General features: G+C 37.3%; 1 protein-coding gene across 5 annotated transcripts in view; it reads right to left on the bottom strand.

Annotated features, from left to right (window-relative positions):
* Positions 1-25,115, bottom strand: part of LOC149800705 (uncharacterized) — a 133,764-nt gene that overhangs the window by 50,948 nt on the left and 57,701 nt on the right. For 4 of the 5 annotated variants that reach the window (XM_089954748.1, XM_089954747.1, XM_089954746.1 and 1 more), the window contains 6 exons: positions 21,969-22,345; positions 15,425-15,508; positions 14,279-14,395; positions 10,982-11,107; positions 9,153-9,221; positions 628-761 (listed from right to left, as the gene is read on the bottom strand). In XM_089954748.1, coding sequence (XP_089810874.1) covers positions 628-761; positions 9,153-9,221; positions 10,982-11,107; positions 14,279-14,395; positions 15,425-15,508; positions 21,969-22,345 — 907 coding nt within the window. The remainder of the gene's footprint in view (positions 1-627; positions 762-9,152; positions 9,222-10,981; positions 11,108-14,278; positions 14,396-15,424; positions 15,509-21,968; positions 22,346-25,115) is intronic. The other variant, XM_089954750.1, reaches the window with a different exon arrangement.

The raw sequence follows: 25,115 nt of genomic DNA, 5'->3' as shown, positions 1-25,115 counted from the left end.
CCACACAACAAAAATATAAAGCTACCATCCAATTTAACTGAAATGTTGTAATACAGAAAGTATGTGTATCTGACAATCCAGGAACCATAACTCCATGAAATAATGATGTGGCATGCTAAAAATCCAGGAGTCCAAATTCTAAGAAATGATGATGTAATATGCTGACAATCAAGGAGTCATAACTCCATTTAATGACAGTGTGGATGCCTCTGATGATCCAGGAGCCATAACTCCATTTAATGATGGTGTGGGTGCCTCTGATGATCCAGGAGCTATAAATCCATTTCATTACGGTGTGGGTGCCTCTGATGATCCAGGAGCCATAACTCCATTTAATGACGGTGTGGATGCCTCTGATGATCTAGGAGCCATAACTCCAAGAAATGATTTTGTAGATGCATCTAACAATCCAGCAGCTTTAGCTAGATAAAATGATGATGTATGCTAACAACTAAACTTTTCTGAGAAACTACTCATTAAAAAATACAAAATTCTTTCCAAGATTTGCTACAGAAATCAAACTGTGGACTGATAGATAAATAGATGAATGGAGAGTCAATGAGATTAATAAAGGGATCTCCCCATTCTTGTCATGCAACCCCTTACAAAATTCAAAATCAGAATTACCTGTTGCTTTTCCTCTGCATTGCAAATATCAGGACCAGAGGCAAGCAATGGATCTGTCGGCCTGCCATCCGAGATAAGGATGATCCGATGCAGAACTCTGACACCAGTTGACGTCACAGATTTGGTATTGTCTGCTAAAGAAAAATGTGGAAATCATGAAACTTGAACACACCAATACGCTCCAAAACAAAGAAACATTTGTTGATAACTGATTCTGTTGAATGTGGGTATGGTCTAGCTGTGGCATTAGCAGAACTGGGAAATGTGAGAGGTCTGCAAAGACAAGGACTGCCAGACCCTCAATGAAATTGGCAATGTTTCTGCCCTGGCTGACTAAAGTGTGAGAAACTTGGCAAATAAGGCAATGCCACTGGTAGAAGGCAAAAAGTTGTGGTAAATGTTGAATTTAGCTTGGCAGGCCTGGATTTGTGAGGCAGTAGATGTTCTCCTGATATATTATGATCAGGTATTGGATTTAAGGAAGAAAGTAGAAAGGACAGGTAATCAAGGTCCATAAATCTTTAAAATCAAACTCACTCCAGGTGTCATCAAGATAAAGCTGCATACCCATTTTTGTTCAAATCCAAGATTTCCCAGTATTAAAATCAAAATTACAGGTGTTGATACATTCAATGAACAGTTACAAAGGCTGACACATATGGCATCACTGACAGGTGTTGATACATTCAATGAACAGCTACAAAGGCTGACACATATGGCATCACTGACAGGTATTGATACATTCAATGAACAACTACAAAGGCTGACACATATGGCATCACTTACAGGTATTGATACATTCAATGAATAATAATAATAATAATAATGAGGACTTTGTATAGCGCCTAATCTTTAGAAGCTCTAAGCGCTTTACAACATTAGACAACACCTATAAGATTCGTTGTTGTTGTTGTTGTTGTTGTGGGGTTTAACGCCATTTTTCAGCACACGATAGGCTATGCATGGCGGCCAGTTTTAATGGTAGAGGAAGAACTCGGGAAAACCCCGGGAAGAACCACCGACCCACAAGAAGCTACTGCAAGCTTTCTCACATACCCACATTGGCCGAATCCTAGACACGAACCCATGCAGACAGAGGTGAGATGGCAGTGATCCATAACGGAGAGTGCTTTAGACAACTCGACACCTATAAGATAAAAAAACATATAATAATATTATTACAAAAACAAACACCATGAAATTAGAAAAACATTACAAAATAAAAACATGCTGAGAATATTTCAGGTAGGAAACATTATTAGATCTTTAAGTTTGTTCTTGCAGTCGAAATAAGTGAGTTTTGAGAGCCCTCTTGAATGTGATCACTGTGGCTTTGTGTCTAAGTTCAGTGGGCAATTCATTCCACGTTGCTGGGCCCTGGTATGCAAAAGAACGCTGTCCATATAACTTTGTTTTCATAGTGGGAATAATGAGTATACGATTGTCAGAAGAGGAGCATAAGTATCTTGCTGGTGTGTACACATGGGTGAGATCGGATAGGTATGTTGGACTAGAGTCCAACAGTGAAACGTAGCACAGAGAACAAATTTTGTGTTTGATTCTGGATTGAATGGATAGCCAGTCTAGGGTACAGAGCAGCAGGGAGGTGTGCTCTGATCGTGGTACTCTAAGTATGATCCAAGCAGCTGTGTTTTGAACTTTTTGAAGTTTCTGGAGTAGATATTGAGATGAACCAGACAGAATTGAGTTACAATAGTCCAGTCATGAAAGTACTAATGAACACACAAGTGTTTTAGTGGCATCAACTGAAAGATATTTGCGAACTGAGCTGATGCATCTCAGCTCAAGATATGCAGCTTTGCATATGTTCATGACATGTTGGTGCAATGTGAGAGTACTGTCCAGAGTAACACCTAGGTTTCGTACTGATTGTGTGAATTTAATGTTGGCATTGCTGATATTTATTGTTTGAGGTAAAGGATGTGAATGAGAAAGTTTTTTTGTTGTGATCAGAATGGCCTCAGTTTTATCATCATTCATCTGCAGCTTGTTACATGTCATCCATGATTTCACATCAGAAATGCACCTCTCTACACCTTGGATGGTAGCATCAACTTCAGTCGGGTGGCTAGATTTGTATATTTGGTTGTCATCAGCGTACAATTGGTGAGACTGGATGATGATGTATGACACTTGAGAGCGACTGAGTGTACAGAATGAAGAGAACAGGTCCAAGAACAGACCCCTGTGGAACACCACAACATAGATCAACTGGGCTGGAGTGTATTCCATTTGCAGATACAAGTTGTGTCCTGTTGACCAAGTAGGACTTGAACCACAGTAAGGCTGTATCATGAATGCCAAATACATGCTGGAGACAGTGAAGTAATATATCATGGTCTATTGTGTCAAATGCTGCAGACAAATGAACAGCTACAAAGGCTGACACATATGGAATCACTGTTAGGTGCTGATACATTGAATGAACAGCTACAAGGGCTGACACATATGACATCACTAACAGGTGTTGATACATTCAATGGATGACACATGGCAACACTGATAGGTGTTGATACATTGAATGAACAGCTATAAAAGACTGTCACTTATGGCATCACTGATAGGTCTTTATACATTCAATTGCTGACACATATGTCATCACTGATAGGCATTGATACATTCAATGAACAGTTACAAAGGCTGTCACATATGGCATCACTGATAGGTATTGATGCATTCAATGAACAGCTACAAAGTCTCACACTGCATCACTGATAGGTGTTGATACATTCAATGAACAGCTACAAAGTCTCACACAGCATCACTGATAGGTGTTGATACATTGAATGAACAGCTACAAAGGCTGACACATATGGCATCACTGACAGGTTTTGATACATTCAATGAACAGTTACAAAGGCTGACACATATGGCATCACTGACAGGTGTTGATACATTCAATGAACAGCTACAAAGGCTGACATATGGCATTACTGATAGGTGTTGATACATTCAATGAACAGTTACAATGGCATCACTGATAGGTGTTGATACATTCAATGAACAGTTACATAGGCTGAAACATGGCATCACTGGTAGATGCTGATACATTCAATGAACAGCTACAAAGGTTGACACATATGGCATCACTGATAGGTGTTGATACATTCAATGAATAGCTACAAAGGCTGACACATATGGCATCACTGATAGGTGTTGATACATTCAATGAACAGCTACAAAGGCTGTCACATATGCCATCACTGATTGGTGTTGATACATTCAATGAACAGCTACAGAGGCTGACACATATGGCATTACTGATAGGTGCTGATACATTCAATGGCTGACTCATATGGCATCACTGATAGGTATTGATACATTCAATGAACAGCTACAAAGTCTGACACATATGGCATCACTGATAGGTGTTGATACATTCAGTGGAGGACACATATGGCAACAGTGACAGGTGTTGATGCATTCACTGAACAGTTACAAAGGCTAACACATATGGCATCACTGATAGGTGTTGATACATTCAATGGCACATGTGGTATCACTGACACGTGCTTCACAGTACAGCTAACATTATAATGTATCTTTCCCTATGCAAACAGAAGGTAAAAGAATGCAGAAATGCTGCCAGGATTTCATCATAAGAGGGATCTCCCCCTTGTCACCAAAATAATAGGGGAGCAGAAAGAAAATGGTGGGAAGAAGGGGACACAATTCAATATTTACTAATACTTAAATATAGATCTCTCTTAGCCAGTTTCAACAAGTTGAAAAACTGTTCTGCATGGTTGTTATGTACAATTTTCAACAGTTTAAAGGTACTGTCTTTTGGATATCTCAGCTCCATAATAAGATTGTTCCACCAACCTGAACTCTACAAAAGTCTCACTTTCTTCAATCATTGATTTGCTGACTACTGTGCCAGATCCATGATGGTGTATTAGAGCCTTAAGTCCATCAATGTCATTATCTGTATAAGTCTTAGGTCCTTCAATGCCATGGTCTGCCTCTTCTTAGAAATGAGAGTCCTCTTGGACCACATACTTGGAAACGTGTTGCAATGTATGTATTTTCTTGAGGAAATCTGTTTTATTTATTTCTCAAGTCTTCAATGAAATCTTTTCTAATTGCTTTAATTCTGATTTTACAGAACTTGCATCCTTCTCCTCTGCACCAAGTTTAATACCTTGAAATGTGATGGTCACAATTTCACCCTAATCCTTCTTGGTTTTCAGGTTGTCCTGCAATTCTAGCTGTTCAATATCCTTTCCAGACAAAGCCCTGTCAGTAGCTGCAATAAATTCATCAAGTGCTGGTTGCACAGCTGTAATGTCAAGTTGTGTCTCCTGAAAAACCATATTAAAGTGATGGAATAAAGCTCATGATAATAAAATATCAGAACAAACTTGTTACTGGCGAGCTGTAGCAATAATTCCTTACAGTTCTTGTTGTCATTTTTGCATTTCTCAAAAGTAAGTGACTAGTAGTTTTCAAGGCTGCAAAACAGCTTCCACAGCACAATAAAAGACCATCCATATTATTTTATAAACGTCTTTCACTGACTACTTTGGAGAATTAAGAACATTTTGATTTGTCTTCTATTCCAGAGACCTTGAACAAGATTTACTGAAAGAGTGAAACAAGTCTTTGATCACCTCTTGAAATATTGACATCATGTTACTTTTACAACAGCTTCGTCTGGTTACAAGTCCATGTGCCATACAGTGATTAACAATACAGTGAATAGCAATACAGTGAACAGCAATACTGTGATTAGCAATAGTGAACAGCAATAGTGAGGGTTCATCTGTTTAATTCTTGTTACTACACCATTTCTTAGACCCTGTCAAGACTGATGCTTCATCACTTTCAAATACAATTATCTTCTCCACAGAAATGCTCCTATCTTTAATAAACTGGGAAATAAAAACCTCTGCCATTGCATTAACATACCAAGAAAGAAGCTGAACTATTTTTAGACCCTGTCAAGACTGATGCTCCATCACTTTCAAATGCAATCACCTTCTCCACAGAAATGCTCCTATCTTTAACTGGGATTGCAAATCAAATAAAACCTCTGCCATTGCATTAACTTACCAAGAAACAATATTTCAACATGTAAAATGTCACTGACAGTTTTGCATAAACAACAACTGTACTTTCATCCACCATTATTGTCACAAATTCACTTCCTTAAGATTTTTGTTTATCTCAGCCTCCATAACTTCAGCACATACTTGTACAAATTCTTCTCCAGCATGCTGAGACTCATAGTTGGTGCTGTTTTCAAATTTAAGAAATGAAAGTTTATAACATCCTTTTGCTTGCTACAATTTCAACAGAGAAGGGTAATGTATTTGCTGGCCTATAAAACGATACTATTGACCAGAAAATCATAGCTTCGCCTTATACTCCGAATCGACTTATAAATGGATTATGTCATGAGAATCGCTTTATCATTTTTTGTATGGAAAATAATTCTCCAAGAATACAAAAAATAATGTGCAAAAATATTTCATTTTGGGGAAGAGATCATGCATGAACAAATATAGGATGCCACAGTGAGTATTTTAATCAGAAGTATTAAAAATTAACATAGATCAGATGTAATTGTGCTAAAGAAGCATCCACCAGTAATGTACATTGTTTGTAATATACATTGTTTAAATTTAATTACATATATGTGCATTAGAATTTACAAGTTAGAAGAAGAAAAAGTATGACAAAGACATATTCCATCACAATTTTCTTCTTGCACATAATGATCAAATAATCTGCATGCCCCATTGAGAGACAGACAGACAGACAGACAGACAGACAGACGTCATCACTATTGTAACTCTGTATTGTTCAATTACCTGATGACCTATTTTACTTGTTTACAAGTGCAGTACCATATTCCATTATCAATTAATACTGCTAGTTAAGCAATTCCTTCTAATGTTTGTTTCCACTTCTATTATTACAAGAATCACATGGTTTGTAGTGGTATTTACATGCTAATTAAATATGCTATGGCTGTATTCAGTCATTCCAAGATAACACCTGTTTGAGGTCAAGATTCTGCAGACCAGATCAGATTAGCAAGGCTACAAATAGGGAAATGAGGCTACCCATGGGTATTATGAATACCATACCATATAGTTAAAGGAAATGCCAGGTGGTAACTTTTGTAAATTTCTCAGCTAGTGACATTTTTGAACTCGGTGATGGAACTGACAGCAATTTAAAGTACATCTAGCATGAGCAAATATCAAAAACAGTTGCTGCCTAAGTACAGGAAGAATACAAGCACTTTAAACAAAATCTTAATTGTTGGGAAAGGAGAGGTCATTAGACTTGCAAAGAAAATTAGACAGCAGGTGATATGGTCATTATTGGGATTTAACCTAATGGAGAATATATGGATATAACTTTTGTGAATAATTAAACTCTGAAGGAGTATGGTATGTATTTTCATAGTTTACATTTACTGTTTCATTTATTAATGTTTTTTCTCTTTGACAAAAGCTTTAGCAACATGAGGGCAATAAGTTTAAAAAAAGAACAAAAAAATCCACAAAGAGCTGAACTTTCTCTCTCTCTCTCTCATATATCAGACCATATTTGATTTTGATCACAAGGTACAAAAAGAAAAATGTGATGGAATACATATGCATCCTTCTCTCTGTATCTCTCTTCCCCTCCCCCAATCCCCCCCCCCCCAAATGCATTTTAGTATTAATGATGCAATTTCCCTATTGCTGGTAATCTAAAATAGCATACAGTGATACTTTTAATATTTATGAAACCAGAAGTTATTATAATTTAATTACACACAGCATTGTAAGTTGTATAGTATCTGTAACTCAATAAATTTTTGGGTAAGTGTCATTATGTGTATATAAAAGTACATAATATGTTTAAAATGCTTCTTGTGAAATAAATTTGGTACTTTTAGTTATATTTAATGATCTTCACTGGAAAGGTTACTGAGTTACAGGTAGGATAAAATTTGCAATGCTGTGTGGAACGAAGGGAAAAAAACAATTCAAGGTTTTTATGTGGCCTTGCCTTATACTCAGCATCGACTTATATAAGGATGAAGGACGGAAAATTTGCCGAATTTGCTGACTCGACTTATACTCCGCATCAACTTATAGGCCAGCAAATGTGGTACTTAGAAATGGGAAGTTTTTCAAAGGCAGTAAAATCTTCATTACAGATACAACCGATTTATATTTTTTAGAATCCTTCTTTAAAATATTATAGTCAGACTTGAGTACATTAGCCCTTAATGACAGCATATTATCTGTTGACATGGCAAACCATACAAGAGTTGATGTTCTAAAATTCAAACAGCCGATTTCCAATGTAAATGTACTTTTACCACAACTTCTGCAAATATCAAAGAGCATACCTTATGTCTTGGGAGTTGTGTTGTAACCATTTGTACTCTAACAAGAAAGAATTTTGAAACTTTGATGCACATTTTGGTTTCTTTTTTGGCAGTACATCTAACTCACATCTAACTGATGTTGAAATATTGCCCACCATTTTGCAAGAAACTCCACTACTTTCTTCATTCTCCCATTTACTTTCCACAATCCTGCCACCACTAACCCGATGTTGAAAATAATCAGTACTTCACCATAGCTGATTTCACTTTCCTGAAATGGACCAATGTTTGCGTTCTGCATTACAGAACCCCTCGAGGGCACACAAATTTCAGTTATGAATAAAAAGTGGAATTTCTAATTATCATTAGTATTAACATACAATGATCTGCAGACACTGGAATGGAAGTGGTACTATCATGAAAAACACCCATACTTTTTAATTACTTTTTTATTCTAATTTGTTCAATTTACCCCAACAGTTAGAAATAAAATTTGTATGCTGCCTCACAGAGTATATTTTTATTTGTCAGACTTATAACTAATTGGTGGAAGTTCTTGCACATTACTGCTTTACACGTGCATGAATCCATACAAATTTTGTGCAATTCATGTGCCCTGGCAGCATATCTGAAGATGACATCAGAAGCATCCAAATGTAATTCTAGTCATAAAACTGAGCATTTCCAGCAATTTTTGGAATCTCGGGGGTATTTATCATATAAGAAAATTGTCTTTTGTTGTTGTTGTTGTTGTTGTATGGTTTAATACAATTTTTCAGCACATGGCAGCCAGTATATATGGTGGAGATGGCAATGATCCGTAACAGTGAGTGCTTTAGACCAGTTGGCCACTTGGAGCCCCAAATAGTCTGTTAAATTGTGAATTTATTTTATATACAATACATCAAACCTGTTGAATTATATATTTTTCTAATCAAGGATTGTAAAACATGAATTATTTAACTCATTTCATGATTAATTCAAGAATTAATTCCTTTAACATATGCAGGTAACTTGGTTACCAATTAGGTCAGAGATAATCCATACTGATAAAAAATAATTAATAACTGACACGTGTCAGTAAATCAGTTATCCAGAATTGCAGTTAGCTTCATGTTTACCAATAAACCAAGTATATAAGAATAATTATCATTCAATTGTAACTTGCCTCCCACCGCTGCCAGAGCCATCAAAAGGCCACCATGCATGACAGAGGGTCCTCCTACCTCCAGTGTACCTGTAAAATATGCATTTCATTAAAAACACATTAAGGGCTCTTCCAGTAGAATATACACAGGACCCAGGGAAGGCATGTTTAATATTGAATAATCAATGATAGATGCATTTAGAATTTTGTATTGTTTTCAAATGAACTCTTTGGGTAATCTGAGTACCCTAGCATTTTTTTTTAAGTGCCTTCCCTGGCTACCATGCATGTTTAAATGGAATAGTCCAACACCTTTATTCATTTGCATACCTATTAACTACTGTAAAACACAGCTGTAATTAAACTCCTGGCAGCCAAAAATTACATAATTTATCAATAATTTGTCATATCCCTATTAAAAGTTACACATTACAACTCATCTGAATTGCAGATTCAATTCACACTATCAAATTCATGACACCCCATGTATAACTGTATACCCATTTGTATGTATGTAAACGTAGCCATGACAATGAAATCAACACAACTGGCATTCACACTGATGTTCATCAGCTAAAATACTGTACAATAATTCATAAAGTTATTGTTATTGCCATATTACAAATAAGTTCTTGGAAAAGGGGAGGGATGCTAAATTTGGGGTTAATCACAGACCTGTGTACCCCCTCAAAATGCTTTTCAGTATTTTCAGGGACATTTTCAGTATTTCATGCCATCTTTCAGTATTCTTGACAAGTGCACACCATTAGTAACACTCAAAGTTGTCAGTGCATCTATATTGCATCTTGCAATCAAATTATCAAAGTAAGGAATGATCCTTACTGCAAAAGTGATGCAAAATATTTATTATTTACAATATTTGAATTTTTTTCTTATTTTTGTTTTAACCCTGGGGATAAAAATTGCTAGGGTAGGCACTGAAAAAAGAGACAGTTGGCTGACTGGAAACACATATTTTTCCTTATTCATTTCACTTAACTGCATACATCGTAAGTTCATAACTTCAGCACAAATCACAAGCAGGAAGTGTTTGCCACAGTCAGTCAAACCTTCTGTACACAAAGTGAGCAATGAAATGAGTCATTTTCTTTATGTTTCTACAATTTTATGTTGTGAGAGACATCAATCCTGCCATCACTTCCAACTGAAATAACAGTTTCACACAGCTTGCAGAAGGCATAAATATCAAAGAAATGAACAGCCACATCTTGCTGTATAATGTAAAAAATTGCTGTACTCGTCTCTTCATGTCTTTTGCTTTAGTTGATTCTGCTTCAAATTCATTTTCAAAAACCTGGCTCAACCATGATGCTGTCTACACTACTGAAAAAAGACAGAAATTCTACATATGTGAAGTGCAAAGAGTTTTGCACATGACCCTTTTATTTAATACAGAGAGCTTTTCACACAACCCTTCTATTTAATACAGAGCTAAGGTGAGCTGCTTTAAATATTCGTACTTCTTTCACTTATTTTCATACTAGCTTGCTAGTAAAACTTTTTGGATTTTTAACTCACACCAAATCAAATTTTGCACTTGTAATTTATATTTCTGTATTTGCTATTATTTTCTGTACAAAATATGGAAGAATACAGAGGGTGCACCAATCTGATTAATCTTTCAAAGATTTGATATTTACCATTATCGGTACTTAATTAATTATCATCATCATCCTTATCCTCATCATAACAAACACCATTTATATCACAATCATTGTCACAATTAAATACCATCATCATCATCATCATTGGTTGTCAACATCACTGTCACTAGTATCATCAACATCAATTCCAACTATAATCATCATCATCATCATCACTTTACATACCAAATGCTTGCCGCAACAGGGAGAAATCATTGGTGAGATGACTGATGACCTTCACTTCCTTACCAAATACAGATATTGCTACATGTTCCTGAGTGATACTGAACTCTTTCCTCACATCCTCCAGACCTGTGTCAATGAACAAACATTTTATTGTTGAATTGCAAAGAAACTCTAAACTGACAACTATTGATGTATGTCCATCAATCCAATCATCTGTCTGACTGGCAATAAGTAATGGTTTACATTTAGGTCACAGTCTCAGACATCATTACCTTCAAAGTTTTGAAGGAGCTGCAACATCAAACCAATCATCTATCTGTTTGAATACTGCCTATCAATTACAGCCATCTAACTACTGATTCTCAATCCAAACAACTGTCTGTCTATCATCCATCAATCCAAAAATCCGTCTGTCTGAATATTGTCCATCAATCCAACTATCTGTCAGTTATCCATCAATCCAAACATTTGTCTGTCTGACTATTGTCCGTAAATCCAACTGTCTGTCATCCATCAATCCAACCACCTGTCTGACTATCATCCATCAATCCAAAAATCTGTCTGTCTGACTATTGTCCATCTATCCAACTATCTGTCTGTCATCCATCCATCCTACCATCTGTCTGTCTGACTTAAAGTCTATCAATCCAACAATCTGATTATTGTCTATCAATATAACCATCTGTCTGTCTGAATATTGTCTACCAATCAAACCATCTGTTTATATGAATACTGTCCATCAATCAAACTATCTGTCTGTCTGATCATTGTCTACCAATCCACATCTGACTAATGTCCATCAATCTGACCATCTGTCTGACTTGTCTATTAATCCAACCATTAGTCTATCAGACTGTTGTCAATCATCCAGCCATCTGTCTGACTACTGTCCATAAATCCAACCATCTGCCTGTCTGAACATTGTCTATTAACCATCTGTCTGACTATTGACTCTCAATCCAATCATCTGACTACTGTCTATCAATCCAACCATCTGTCTGTTTGACTATTGTCCATCAATCCAACCATCTGTCCATCTGACTACTGCCTATCAATCTGACCATCTGTCTGTGTGACTATTGTCTATCAATCTGACCATCTGTCTGACTTGTCTATCAATCCAACCATCAGTGTATCAGACTGTTGTCAATCATTCCAGCCATCTCTCTGTCTGACTACTGTTGATAAATTCAACCATCTGCCTGTCTGAACATTATCCATCAAACCAATCATCTGTCTGAATGTTGTCCATCAATCCAACCATCTGTTTATATGAATACTATCCATCAATCCAACCATCTGTCTCTCTGACTACTGGTCACCAATCCAACCATTAATGCTGTCGGTCTGAATATAGTCCATTAATCCATCCGTCTAAAAATTGTCCATCAAACCAACCATCTGTCTGTCTGTCTGAACCCTGTCCATCAATCCAACCAGCTGTCTGTCTGAACACTGTCCATCAATCTGACCATCTGTCTGAACACTGTCCATCAATCCAACCATCTGCCTGTCTGAACACTGTCCATCAATCCAACCATCTTTCTGTCTGAACAATGTCAATCAATCCATCCATCTGTCTGAAAATTGTCCATCAATCCAACCATCTGTCTGTCTGAACATTGTCCATCAATCTAACCATCTGTCTGTCTGAAGACTGTCCATCAATCCAACCATCTGTCTGTCGAACCAGCAGTAATGGTTTACATTTAGATCAGATTCTCATATATTACTGCCTTCAAAGTTATAAAGGAACCTCAGCAGGAATTCTGCAATATCTCGAAAAAATTTAGGTCGATGTGTCCTATCTTTCGTGCTTATGTGACTTGTATTAAACTTAACTCTAGAGTCGCTTATTGCTTCCTGTGTATTTTTATTTGATTGTAAAAGCACCAGGTAAAACTGGTTTGTTTTGGTGCTTTATGGTACAGCAACACATGTAAGTTATTTAGTGCTGAGGCAACTGATTCAGGATTAAAACCTGCACTCTTTCACTTGAGAGTCTGGTATGCTAATCACTGAACTACTGTGGCTCCCTTCAGATAAAATTAGGTCACTGTGACCTAGTTCTATGCATCAGTGATCTGTGCAAGATTGTGTGCTTCTTGCCAGCAGAGTCACATAGCTTGATATATATATATATATATATATATATATATATATATATATATATATATATATATATATATATATATATATATATATATATATAAAAATAGAAATTGGATTTAACAGTAAGGTCTATATCAACTTGAAACACAGTGGTAATGCTCTGATAACATAAATGACATATAAAATGCCTTGGAGGTTTTGGAAACCATAGTAAGCCAAGAAAACCGATAATATTGAAAAGGTTTGGCATAATAACTGTTAAATGAAGCCTGAATGTTCATGATCTAAATTCTCCATTATGCATCTACAGGCACTGGTTCTAGTTCCAGTTCTAGCTGATCTTAAGAGTTTTCTAATGCAATTTCCTACACTTCTGGGACCAGCTCACACTAACAAATTATGTGCTCAATGCACACTGCATAAGTTATAAGAGCTTCTTGTAGACTAGAACAAGCCAGTAAATTAAAAGTTTAAATCAATATCTGTGTATCAAAAACACAACTATCACAATTGTTTACAACTATATGTCCTTGGATTTTGATGGCTTCTGGACAAAATATGTACTTTCCAACACACACATGACATAGTGTGATGAATATTTATCTAAACAAAATTCAAGCATCAAACAAGAGTCCAAAGTGTGCATGTGATTGTTCACCTGGTTTGCTTTTGATGAAAAAACAAATGAAACAATTGATTGGGTATTCTGGATTAGATGAATGAAAAAATTAAGGATGAATAGAAGAAATGATGGATGAATGAATTATTGCACAAGCATATTCATTCAGCCATACATCTATAGTTAAATTCTCATATTATTAGTAGATGGAACAAATTACTCTTTAAATGTGCCACTTAATTTCATTCTTAACAATGCAGGGCACAGTTAATTGTGTTGATGTATCTGTATACTTTATGTATGATATATATGTTCTTTTATGTTTATAATGTTTTTACTTTACATCTATATTTTAATTCAGATGTATGGACCATGTAGTCTGAAATAAAGAATTCTTATCTTTTCTTATCTATATATACACAAAAGAGAGAGAGATACATAATATAGATATAGGCATCACCATTACAATTATCATCATCATTTTACATACATATATCTTACACTGTAACTATATAGATAGAAAAATTGTTAGATTAAGACACATACAGAAATAGAAAGGTATATACCACTGATAAACTGATTGAAGAACTGTTTAGTATGTTCCCAGGCAGACCCCTGTCTCATGCTGGCAGATGTATCCACACAAAGAACTGTGTTTAATCCTCCTACAGCCCTTTTACGAGCTAAAAAGATATAATTATAGCATCACAAGTTTTTACTAATTTATTTCAAGAGAAGATATTATTTACTTGAATGTCACAAGAGTACAACAATAATTGTCCAGACATATCAAAGGACATGGACTTAGCCTCAATAACTAACTGTCCAGCATGGACTAGTCCTCAATAGCCAGTTGTCCAGAAATATCAATAGGTATGGACGTGTCCTCAGTAACTTGTTGTCCAGAAATACCAATAGGTATGGACTAGTCCTCAGTAACTTGTTGTCCTGATACATCAAAATAGGTATGGACTAGTCCTCAGTAACTTGTTGTCCTGATACATCAATAGGTATGGACTTGTCCTCAGTAACTTGTTGTCCTGACACATCAATAGGTATGGACTAGTCCTCAGTAACTTGTAGTCCTAACACATCAAGAGGTAGGGACTAAGCCTCAAGAATAAATTGTCCAGACATATCAACAAGATAGATTAAGTCTCAAAAACTGATTGCCGAGACACATCAAGAGAAATGGATTCAGCTTCAGTAACTAGTTGTGTAGAAAAATTATAAATTTACGCACAATAAATTATGTATCCAAGGGATACTTGGTTGGTCCATATGATTGATTCAATCTGGATAGACTGAAAATCCATGTTTTACCATCATACAGCATAAAACATTTTGATTCACAACCTCATAAAAAGCTGGAACTCTAGATGAGAGATAACTTATCCTGGCCTTAACCCCATCACAAGGAACTGCATTTTATCATCTCACTCATCCCCATAAGAGTCCAACCATGTTATAAAACCCCAATTTCTTCACAAAATCGGCCACATACTGCATTCAACAAAACTGAACAAATTTAAAACTTAGCTGGTTGAATTAATATTAATATATTATTTGAAAATAAATGTACTTTCTTTCAAAATCAGCACAATCATATTCCAAGGATAAAGCAATATAATTAAAATGTAGGGATGATTTGAGCTTAACAACAAGTGACAAATTAAAATAATCTAAAATTAGAACAAAAGTTTTGGCTATACCTTTATCAAGTTCTTTTTGGGCCAGGGCTGACCAATAACTATCAGTAGGCACTCTAAAAACTGGAGCATGCTGATCCAAATCAACTGAAATAAAATTTTATACCTATCAGTAGGCACTCTAAAAACTGGAGCATGCTGATCCAAATCAACTGAAATAAAATGTTATACCTATCAGTAGGCACTCTAAAAACTGGAGCATGCTGATCCAAATCAACTGAAAAACAATTTTAGAATTACATACTGAATAAACTACAGATGCTTAAAATGTAATATCAAATAATTTACAAATTATCTCTTAGTAATGTCCCGATTATTTGAACTTGCAACTGTTGGACTGTTAGATATATGCTCATCATCATCAGTCCCATAGTCTGGTAGACCGCTGGGGCAATGCACAAGACTGAACAGCCAGCTTCCTCCATTCCTCTTGATTTTCTGTCTTTCTCAGTAAGTCGCTTAATATCAAGCCTCTCCACTCTCAAATGTTATCTTCCCACCTCTTTCTTTCCTGCCTCTCTTTCTTCTTCTTTGTACAGTGCCTTGCAGGATTGTCTTGGCAAGTCCTGATGATCCTGAGACATGCCCATGCCACTGCAGTTTAGGATTTTTCACTGTGACCAGGAGGTCATCGTGAGGCCCAATGGCTTGTCTTATCCTTTGCCATATTTCTTTATTGGTGACATGGTCTTTGTACATGATGCCAAGGATCTTTCAGAAACATCTTTGTGGCCTGTATCCTTTTCTCTAAGTCAGCTGTTATGTCCATGATTCACAGGCATAGAAAAATATGGAGATCACCAGTGAGTACATCAGTATGACCTTTGAACTCAGTGCGATGTTCTTGTTGTTCCAGATGGGCTTCAGTTTTTCCAGAGCTGTTGTTGTCTGTGCAATCCTGAAGAGTACTTCAGGCTTCAATCCTTCATTTGTTACAACTGCCCCCAAATACTTGAAGCTGTGGACTGTTTCTAGCTTCATACCTTGGACCCTGATGACAATGCCAATGCCAACAGTGTTGTTGGTTATCATTTTGGTTTTCTCTGCAATGATTTCCATGCCGTAGGCTGCAGAGGTTTTGTTGAGGCTCTCTACTAAGCTAGCTAATTCTTGCTCATTTTCTGCAAGTCCATCAATGTTGATTGCAAAACATAGGTTGTTGATTGTTCTGCCTTCGATGCTGACCATTCCTTCATGCTTTTCAAGCACGTCTCTCCAGAAAGCTGTTGAATAGCATAGGAGAGAGCAGACAGCCTCCTTTGCTGCTACTGAAGTATACTGTACTGGTGGCCTTGTCACAGAGGTGCTCTATTATTGTGATGAGATTGGCATTGATGCTATACAGTCTCATGGTCGCCCACAAGGCTGCATGCCCTACCCTGTCAAATGCCTTCTTTAATCCACAAAGATGTGGTACAGATCTTGCTGGTGTTGGAGGTACTTCTCACACAATATCCTGAGGATGAAGATCTGTTCTGCTGTGCTGCACCCTGCTATGAACCCTGCTTGCTCCTTGGCAATGATCTTTTCAGCCTGGAGCTTTAGTCTGTTCAGCAGTATCCTTAACATGACTTTGCTTGGATGGCTTATAAGACTGATTGTATGATGGTTTTGACACTGCTGCAAGTTGCTTTTCTTGGGGAGGGTGATGATCAGTGATTGGGTCCACGGCAATGGCCATACTCCTGTTTGCCAGATCTTGTTGCAGATGTTTGTGAGGGTGCTAATCATTGCTTCTCCCCAGCTTAGATTAATTTTGCTGGGATGTTGTCCACTCCTGCTGACTTCATCTTTTTCAGCGATCTCACTGCGGCTTCTACTTCTTCACGTAGGATAGGGTTGTTGTTGTTGTTAGTTGCTGGAGGGATGTTCAGTACCTCTGGATCTATTGTGACTCGGTGGTTGTAAAGTTCTGTGTCCATCTTTCCAGAACATCTTTTTCTTCTGTGAGGCAGTTTCTGGCTTTGTCCTGTAAGGAGGTAACCCACCATTGTTTTGTGTTTGTTAGAACTTGGACCAGTTGGTATGTTCTTCCATCCAGTTCTCTTTTACTTTTTTCATGCTTTTCTTGACTTCCCGGTTAACTGCCTTGACTGTGCTGTCCCTTCTGTATCATTCTTTTTCTTCAGTTCCCTCCTCTTGTCACACAGGTTCAGGACCTCAGCTGTGATCCAGGACTTCTTGACTGGGTGATGTCTACCAAGTATCTCGCTGGCTGTTTCACTCATTGCCGTATTGAAGGTGGTGTTCAAGGATGGAGAGGGTTGGGCTCCACCAGGTGGCAGCTGCTCTAGACACACCACACAAAAAATGACAACCATTACCCATCCCATACTGGCTCGGTCGTCACGAGGTTCAACGAGGGCCACGCCTTCCATCATGCATCATGGCAGAGGTGGAAAGTATATGACTGATGCTCAGAGCAGCAAGATTCATGCGAGGAACAACATCATCATTGGCACCTGGAATGTGAGAACACTGAGAGCAACAGGAATGTTTGAGGAGCTTACATATGAAATGAACAGATACTGCTGGAACATCCTAGGACTCTGTGAGATACGATGGAAGAACATTGGAGAAACAACTTTGGAGGGCCACAAACTCTACTTCAGTGGCACAGAATACAAACATGAGCAGGAAGTTGGGCTCCTTGTACACAAGGACAGAGTGAGTACTGACATGGTATGTCAGCCAGTCTCCAACCAGCTCAGCACCATCTGCTTCAGGGCAACTCCATTCAATATCACAATAGTACAGGGATATGTACCAACATCAGACTATGATGACGCAAATGTGGAAGACTTCTATGACCAGCTACAAGATGATGTGGATAAAACACCAAAGAAAGACATTTAGGTTATGCAAGGCGATTGGAATGCCAAGATAGGCGAGGACACTTGCATTAACTGGAAAGGAACATGTGGGCACTGCTACAATACACAGATGAATAAGAGGAATTCACTAACTACAACATCCTTATGCTGGCAAACACCTTTGGCCAACACAAAGTATCCAGAAGATGGACATGGCACAGTCCAAGAGGAGACCATCACAGTCAGATCAACTACATCATGTTGAAGAGGCACCTACAGTCAAGTGTAAACATCGCCAACAATAGAAGCTTTCCTAGAGCGGACATAGGAAGTGACCATGATCTGGCAATGATGACCTTCAAGGCTACATCTAAAGAAGATCAAGAAAGACAGCTACACAAGAATAAAATTTGATCTCAAGAAACTGAATGATTACAAAGTAGCAAAAGCCTTCCGGGCAATGATTGGTGGGAAATTTATACTGCTCACCATCCTCAATGCTGACAATACCAACAAGGACACGTTGATTACCACCTTCAGTACAGCAATGATAAATTATATGCTACTTGTGTAATAGAGTTTCTTTCACAATAAAGTAGATTTTTACTTTAACATAATCATTTGTTACTGTTTCAAAGTAAGTCCTGGTTCAACAAGCACCAATGATTGTTGTTAATTAAAACAAATTGTTTTAAACAGGAAATGATATTGCATAGTATTAAAGGTCATATATATAGATTAACATATACACTCACTTATAAGTCAGGTAAAATTGCAAACTGTATAGATCCAGATCTGCTGACATATATTGCACTGATAGATCTGGATCAATGCAGTTTGATAGGAATAATCAGTAAAATAAAACAACACAAGATCTGCCAGCACATTATGAGACAGCATACCAGGGTCTATGTTGTTGCAGTTGGGCTTTACAAACAAGTGAAAAGATAAGGTACACAAAAGCTGACTTCAATCAGAACTTTGCTCAGTCCCAAAAGTTTTACATCTAAGTGTTGAAACAAATTCATTTGCAAATCTCTAAGCATTCCAAGATCTTAAGAATTTAGAATATATATAGGTCTAATCTGGGCAGTGGTACAGGTCCATTGGATCCGTATGGGATGGAATAAGAAGATCCCGCCCACACGAGTCTCCCAACTATGGGTAAAATAGTGTGATGATAGTACAGCATCAATGGGCAGAAGTCTTCCTCAATGAAGTCAACAGCCAGGGTGGAATGGCTCCAAGATGGGTTCAATGACCATGTGCTCATGTGCCAGGGCATGCCACACAATATCAGTTGATTTCAGCTGTGGTCATCCAGTCAGGAGAGGGATGGGCTCCTCCAGGCTGTATATTGCCCCCAACACATCACCTAAAGACAATGACAACTACCAATTCTTCCATACTGGATCGGTCACAGCCCTGGTCAACAAAGACTGTGCCTTCCGCTGCACACCAGGTATGCTACTGGTGCCCCCACTACCAACATGATGGAAGAGACAACATCATCATATGTTCATGGAATGTTAGAACACTGAGGGCTGTGGGAAAGTTGAATGAACTTACACACGAATTGGAGAGGTACAACTGGAACATTATTGGTCTCTGCACAGTGCGCTGGAAATACTTAGGTAAAATAAAAACAGATGAAGGGCATAAACTCTACTTCAGCAGAAGAGGAGACAAACACAACCATGGTGTCTGCATTTCTTGTCTACAAGGGCATTGTGAACAGCATTATGGGTTGCTGCCCAGTCTCAAGCAGGCTCATTACCATCCACCTGAAGGTGACTCCCTTCAACATCATAATCATAAGGCCTATGCACCCACATCTAACTAAGATGATAATGAGCTGGAGAATTTTTACAACCAACTGCAAGATGTCATTGACAACTCACCCTAGAAGGAAAATGCCTCACAGAAGATCAAGAGATCCTCAAGTGATGGACAGAAAACTGCTCAGAATTATACAATCATAAGACCCCAGGAGATCCAGCAGAACTAATTGCTCTCAGACAAAAGAAATTGATGATAACCCCATTCTTCATGAAGAAGTAGAAATTGCAATTGTCTCACTAAAGACAGGAAAGTCAGATGGCATTGACAACATAACAGCAGAGCTCATTCAAGCAGGAGGAGAAGAGGTAGTCACAGTCCTGAGAACAATCTGCAACAAGATATGGCAGATAGGAGAATGGCTCACCACATGGACTCAATCCTTGGTCATCGTGCTCCCCAAGAAAGGAAACCTACAGCTATGCCAAAACAACAGAACCATCAGTCTCATCAGTCACCCAATCAAAGTCATGCTGAAAATAATTCTCAACAGACTAAATCCTCAAGCAGAGAAAATTATTGCTGAAGAGCAGGTAGGCTTCCAAGCAGGAAGGAGCACCATAGAACAAGTCTTCTATCTTTGACTCCTTGGCAAGAAATACCTTCAGCATCAGCAAAATCTATACCATGTCTTTATAGATTTCAAAAAGGCCTTTGAAGGAGTATGGCATGTGGCCTTATGGGCAACTATGAAGATGTACAACATCAGTTCAAACCTGGTGCAGGTTGTTGAGCACCTCTATGACAAAGCCAACATTGCTGTCCTCATCAATGGAAAGGATCATGGAGTTTGCCTTGGTAGACCACAAGAGCACTGTCAGCATCGGAGGAAGAACAATCACCAACCTTCGCTTCACAGATGATATAGATGAGTTGGCAGGAGACGAAAAAGAACTAGCTGACTTGGTTGAGCGTATCAACACTACCTCCACAGCATATGGTATGGAGATTAGTGAAAAAAAACAAAACAACAACTGATGACAAACAACACCAACAGCATCAGTGCAGAAATAAAGGTCTGTGGACAAAAGCTGGAAAGAGTCACAAGTTTCAAATACTTGGGATCGATCATCACAGATGAGGGCTCCAAACCAGAACTACTTTGCAGGATTGCCCAGACAACAGCAACAACAACAAGGTTGAGACCAACATTGCTTTTGGTTCCAAAATAAGGCTGAGGTGCTTCATTGTCATATACATCTTTTTCTATGCTTGTGAAACATGGACGTTCACATCAGATCTATAAAGAAGGATTCAAACCTTCAAAATGAGATGCTACCACAAGATCTTCAGCATCTCATACACTGACCATATAACCAATGAAGAAGTCCACAACAGGATCCAATGAGCCGTCAGATCCAATGAAGACCTCTTGACCACTGTAAAAAAGCGTAAACTGAAGTGGTACAGTCATGTCTCAAGATCATCTGGACTGGAAAAAACAAAGTTGCAAGGCACAGCACGATGAAACAGAAGAAGAGGCACACAGAAAAAGAGGTGGGAAGACAACATTGAGGAGTGGACAGGCATGGGATTTGGAGATTCCCAAACGGCAGTATAGAATAGGGAAAGATGGAGAGAATTGGTTGTAAAGTCAACTGTGGTGCCCCAATGACCTCTTGGGTTAAGGGTTTGATGATGATCATGATGATAGGTCTAATACATATAGCAAATAAAGAATAAGGTACTGACTATACTATAGGACTAGTACATATAGCAAATTACCAGTAAAGTCTTGACTACAGAACTAGTACATAAATCAAATTACCTGTAAAGTCTTGACTACAGGACTAGTACATAAATCAAATTACCAGTAAAGTCTTGACTACAGGACTAGTAGAGAACCAAAGTAATATCAATACCATAGTTTACCTCTGGATCTTGATTTTTCATACCTGTGGATGCAGGAGTTGTACCCATAGGACCATCCTTCCTCCTTTCATCAAACTGCTGATGTTGCAGACTTTCCTTGCTCACAGAACTTTGTCTTTTTCTTTGGAAATTTGGATTCTTTATTGAACCATTTTCTAAACAAATGTTTTCCACTGTATCTCTAACTTTGGCATCTGGTAATGGCTGTACAGCTTCCTGGAAGTTGTCTCCAGTAATTTCCACTTTCAGTTCTCTGTCACTGTTTTTATCTGAACTTGAAACTTTGGTCAATTGGTTGATTGTCTGTTGCAGTCCTGGAGTTTGGATTTCATAGATCTCTGATACTGAGGCAGTTACAGAATCAGCACCTCTGGAAGCATGAACTGAAGACACTGACCTACTACAGACAACAAAGATATAAAAGTTGGAATTTACAACTTTATCTTCAGATAATAATGTGAAAGAGCACACCTAGAATCCCCATGACCACAATGATTCATCCACCAACCTACAAGTAACTTGCATGTTTCTATATGTCATTGATAACAATATTACAATTGTATGTCTGCATAAAAATAAAATGTTCAAAAATAAAAATTAAATGAAATCTTTTTGTCTGATGGATATAAATGTAGTTGTCTGATAACTATTGACATTTTTATAATTTGTCAGAGTGCAGGAATTTAGTGGTGTCTTAACAGACATATCTTTCCAATCTGATAGCACAATACTTACTGGCCTTGCACATTGAAAGATAAAAGTTCTGGTAACTGCATTTAGAGATATACTGTGTACCCTTTTCATCATGTTGAGTAAGCATCTGATATTTGGCAAAAATCCCTCAGCATGTCTAAAAGGTGTTGATCCTTTCCATAAAATATGATTAATATTGCTTTTATCTACCCACCAACTCCATCCCACCCCATAACCATATTCCTTTAACCCATTATTTGCAATCTTCTATACTTCCTGTTGAACATACATGAATGCTCTTATGTTGTAACAATATTATTCATACATACAAAAAAAGAGAACGATAAAGTCATTTAAAATTGTACATTGCCAAAATAACCATGGTACTATGATGCCTACAATAACTATGTACTGTAATGCCTACAATAACTATTGCAATGTAATGCCTACAACAACTATGGTACTGTAATGCCAAAATTAACTATGGTACTGTATTGCCTAAAATAACTATGGTACTGTAATGCCTAAAATAACTATGGTACTGAAAGGCCTAAAATAGATATGGTACTGTAATGTCTAAAAAACTATGGTATTGTAATGCCTACAATAACAATGGCACTGTAATGGCTAAAATAATTATGGCACTGTAATGCTAACAATAACAATAGTACTGTAATACCTAAAATAAATTGAACATTGTATTGCCTCTAATAACTATGGCATTTTGCTGCAACTGCCAAAACAACTGAAGCTGAAATGATGTGCATGTTTATAGTACAGCTCATGCAATTTTTAGAGGCCTCACACATTGTGGCGGGAGACTTAATCCTCTCCACTTTCACTCAATAACATTCTGCAACAGGGTGATAAATACCTGCAAATCATCACTATGCCTTGGCCGTCATGCCTATGCCATCTCCACTGTGGAGGGTCTGGTTGACTTTACTGATTGACATTTGAACAGCCAATGAATGAAGACCACCCATAGAAAGAAATAGACGTCATGCATGATTTACAATCACATACCATTTCAAGAATCAAATGAACTTAATTACTATCAGCCATACTGGGACAATAAGAACAAAAATATAAAAAGTCTTATATACTGTGTACTTCTGTAGAAGTTTGGTTGACTTCTTTTGCAATATCTTTACACCTTTACTTTACTGAAAGATATCTAAACTAATATACTGACTAGACAAGAGGCACCCTATTTGGATCTGAACAGTGTAAATCTGTCTTGCTGTCAAAGCATGAAAAGTAATCCTCAAAGGTGTGTACAATTAAATTCCAGTTGACAGCCACTTCTGTTTAACAAAAATCAATAAAAACAACAGAAAATTCTGAATAGACACTTAAATATGAACCACATACACCTCTCCCTCGATAACTTGCACACAACGGGGTCCACAAACATAGACTGCACTATAAGTGATGCGCAATTTACCAAAGGACCTCCAAAAAGGAAAATAAAATCGCTTTGATATCGATAAGTCTGGGGGAGAGTGGTGTTAGGGAACTGGGCTGTTTATTGACTGAATCCTCATTTTACAATCACATTGTTAATAATTAATAACACGCTTTTTCTAAAGAAGTTCTTCATTATTCTGTTTAAATAATATTTATTTCCATATAAAAGACCATTCCAACTGATTTCAACAACCATCACGTGTACGCAAAAAATCTGTGTATTACATCACTGCTTTTTGTCTTCTTGATGAGTCTGGTTCCCATTGTGGTGTTTAATATTATACTGCCAAATCGGGAGGCCATAAAACAAGGAACTAGACTAACTGTTGATACACCACCAAACAAGATTCTTTTTTTTCAAAAACATGACATTTATTTCGTAAGACAGTTGTCTACATCAAAACTCAATTTCTGTATTGTTCAATTTAGTAAATATTGATGTCGTGATTTCATTGGAAGTAATAATGAAACTTCTTATCATCCTTGAGGATATCTCTAAGTGCCAATTCAAAATAATTCTCTGAAACTCACTTGCCCACAATGGTCCATATCTGTGAAATCAAGCTCTTTATTTTACAAAGTATTCATTTCGCTTGGCTGCCTTATCTTTGATCACAGTTATGAAAGAGTCGGTTAAGTTAAGGTAGTTTATGTTACAGGCACAAAATCATTTATAAGTGTTCGATTGATCAAATGAAGTGAGTTCACCCGACATATGACCGGGGCCGCTAGATTTTAAGTTTGTAGGATTTTCATGCCTTTTAACTTTTCTTTTATTCCACCTCCTTTATTTGATTCAAAAGATATAATTCACTTGATAATACAAAGGAGGCCAGCTTTTAATTCAGTGTAACAATATAATACTTCCATAAGTCAGTTATCAAAACTTGATCGGCACTTAATTAGGTTCTCAGAGAAATGCTCATGGACATAGCTGTTATGGTAGATTGACGCATTATACATTTAATTACAAGAGGACACATTGCATTTATGATGATTACACTTAA

The sequence above is a fragment of the Sinohyriopsis cumingii genome, chromosome 4, assembly GCF_028554795.1.
Source record: "Sinohyriopsis cumingii isolate HCF-2022 chromosome 4, ASM2855479v2, whole genome shotgun sequence".
In the NCBI taxonomy this organism is placed as follows: Eukaryota; Metazoa; Mollusca; class Bivalvia; order Unionida; family Unionidae; genus Sinohyriopsis; species Sinohyriopsis cumingii.
This window is presented reverse-complemented; position numbering and strand designations above follow the sequence as displayed.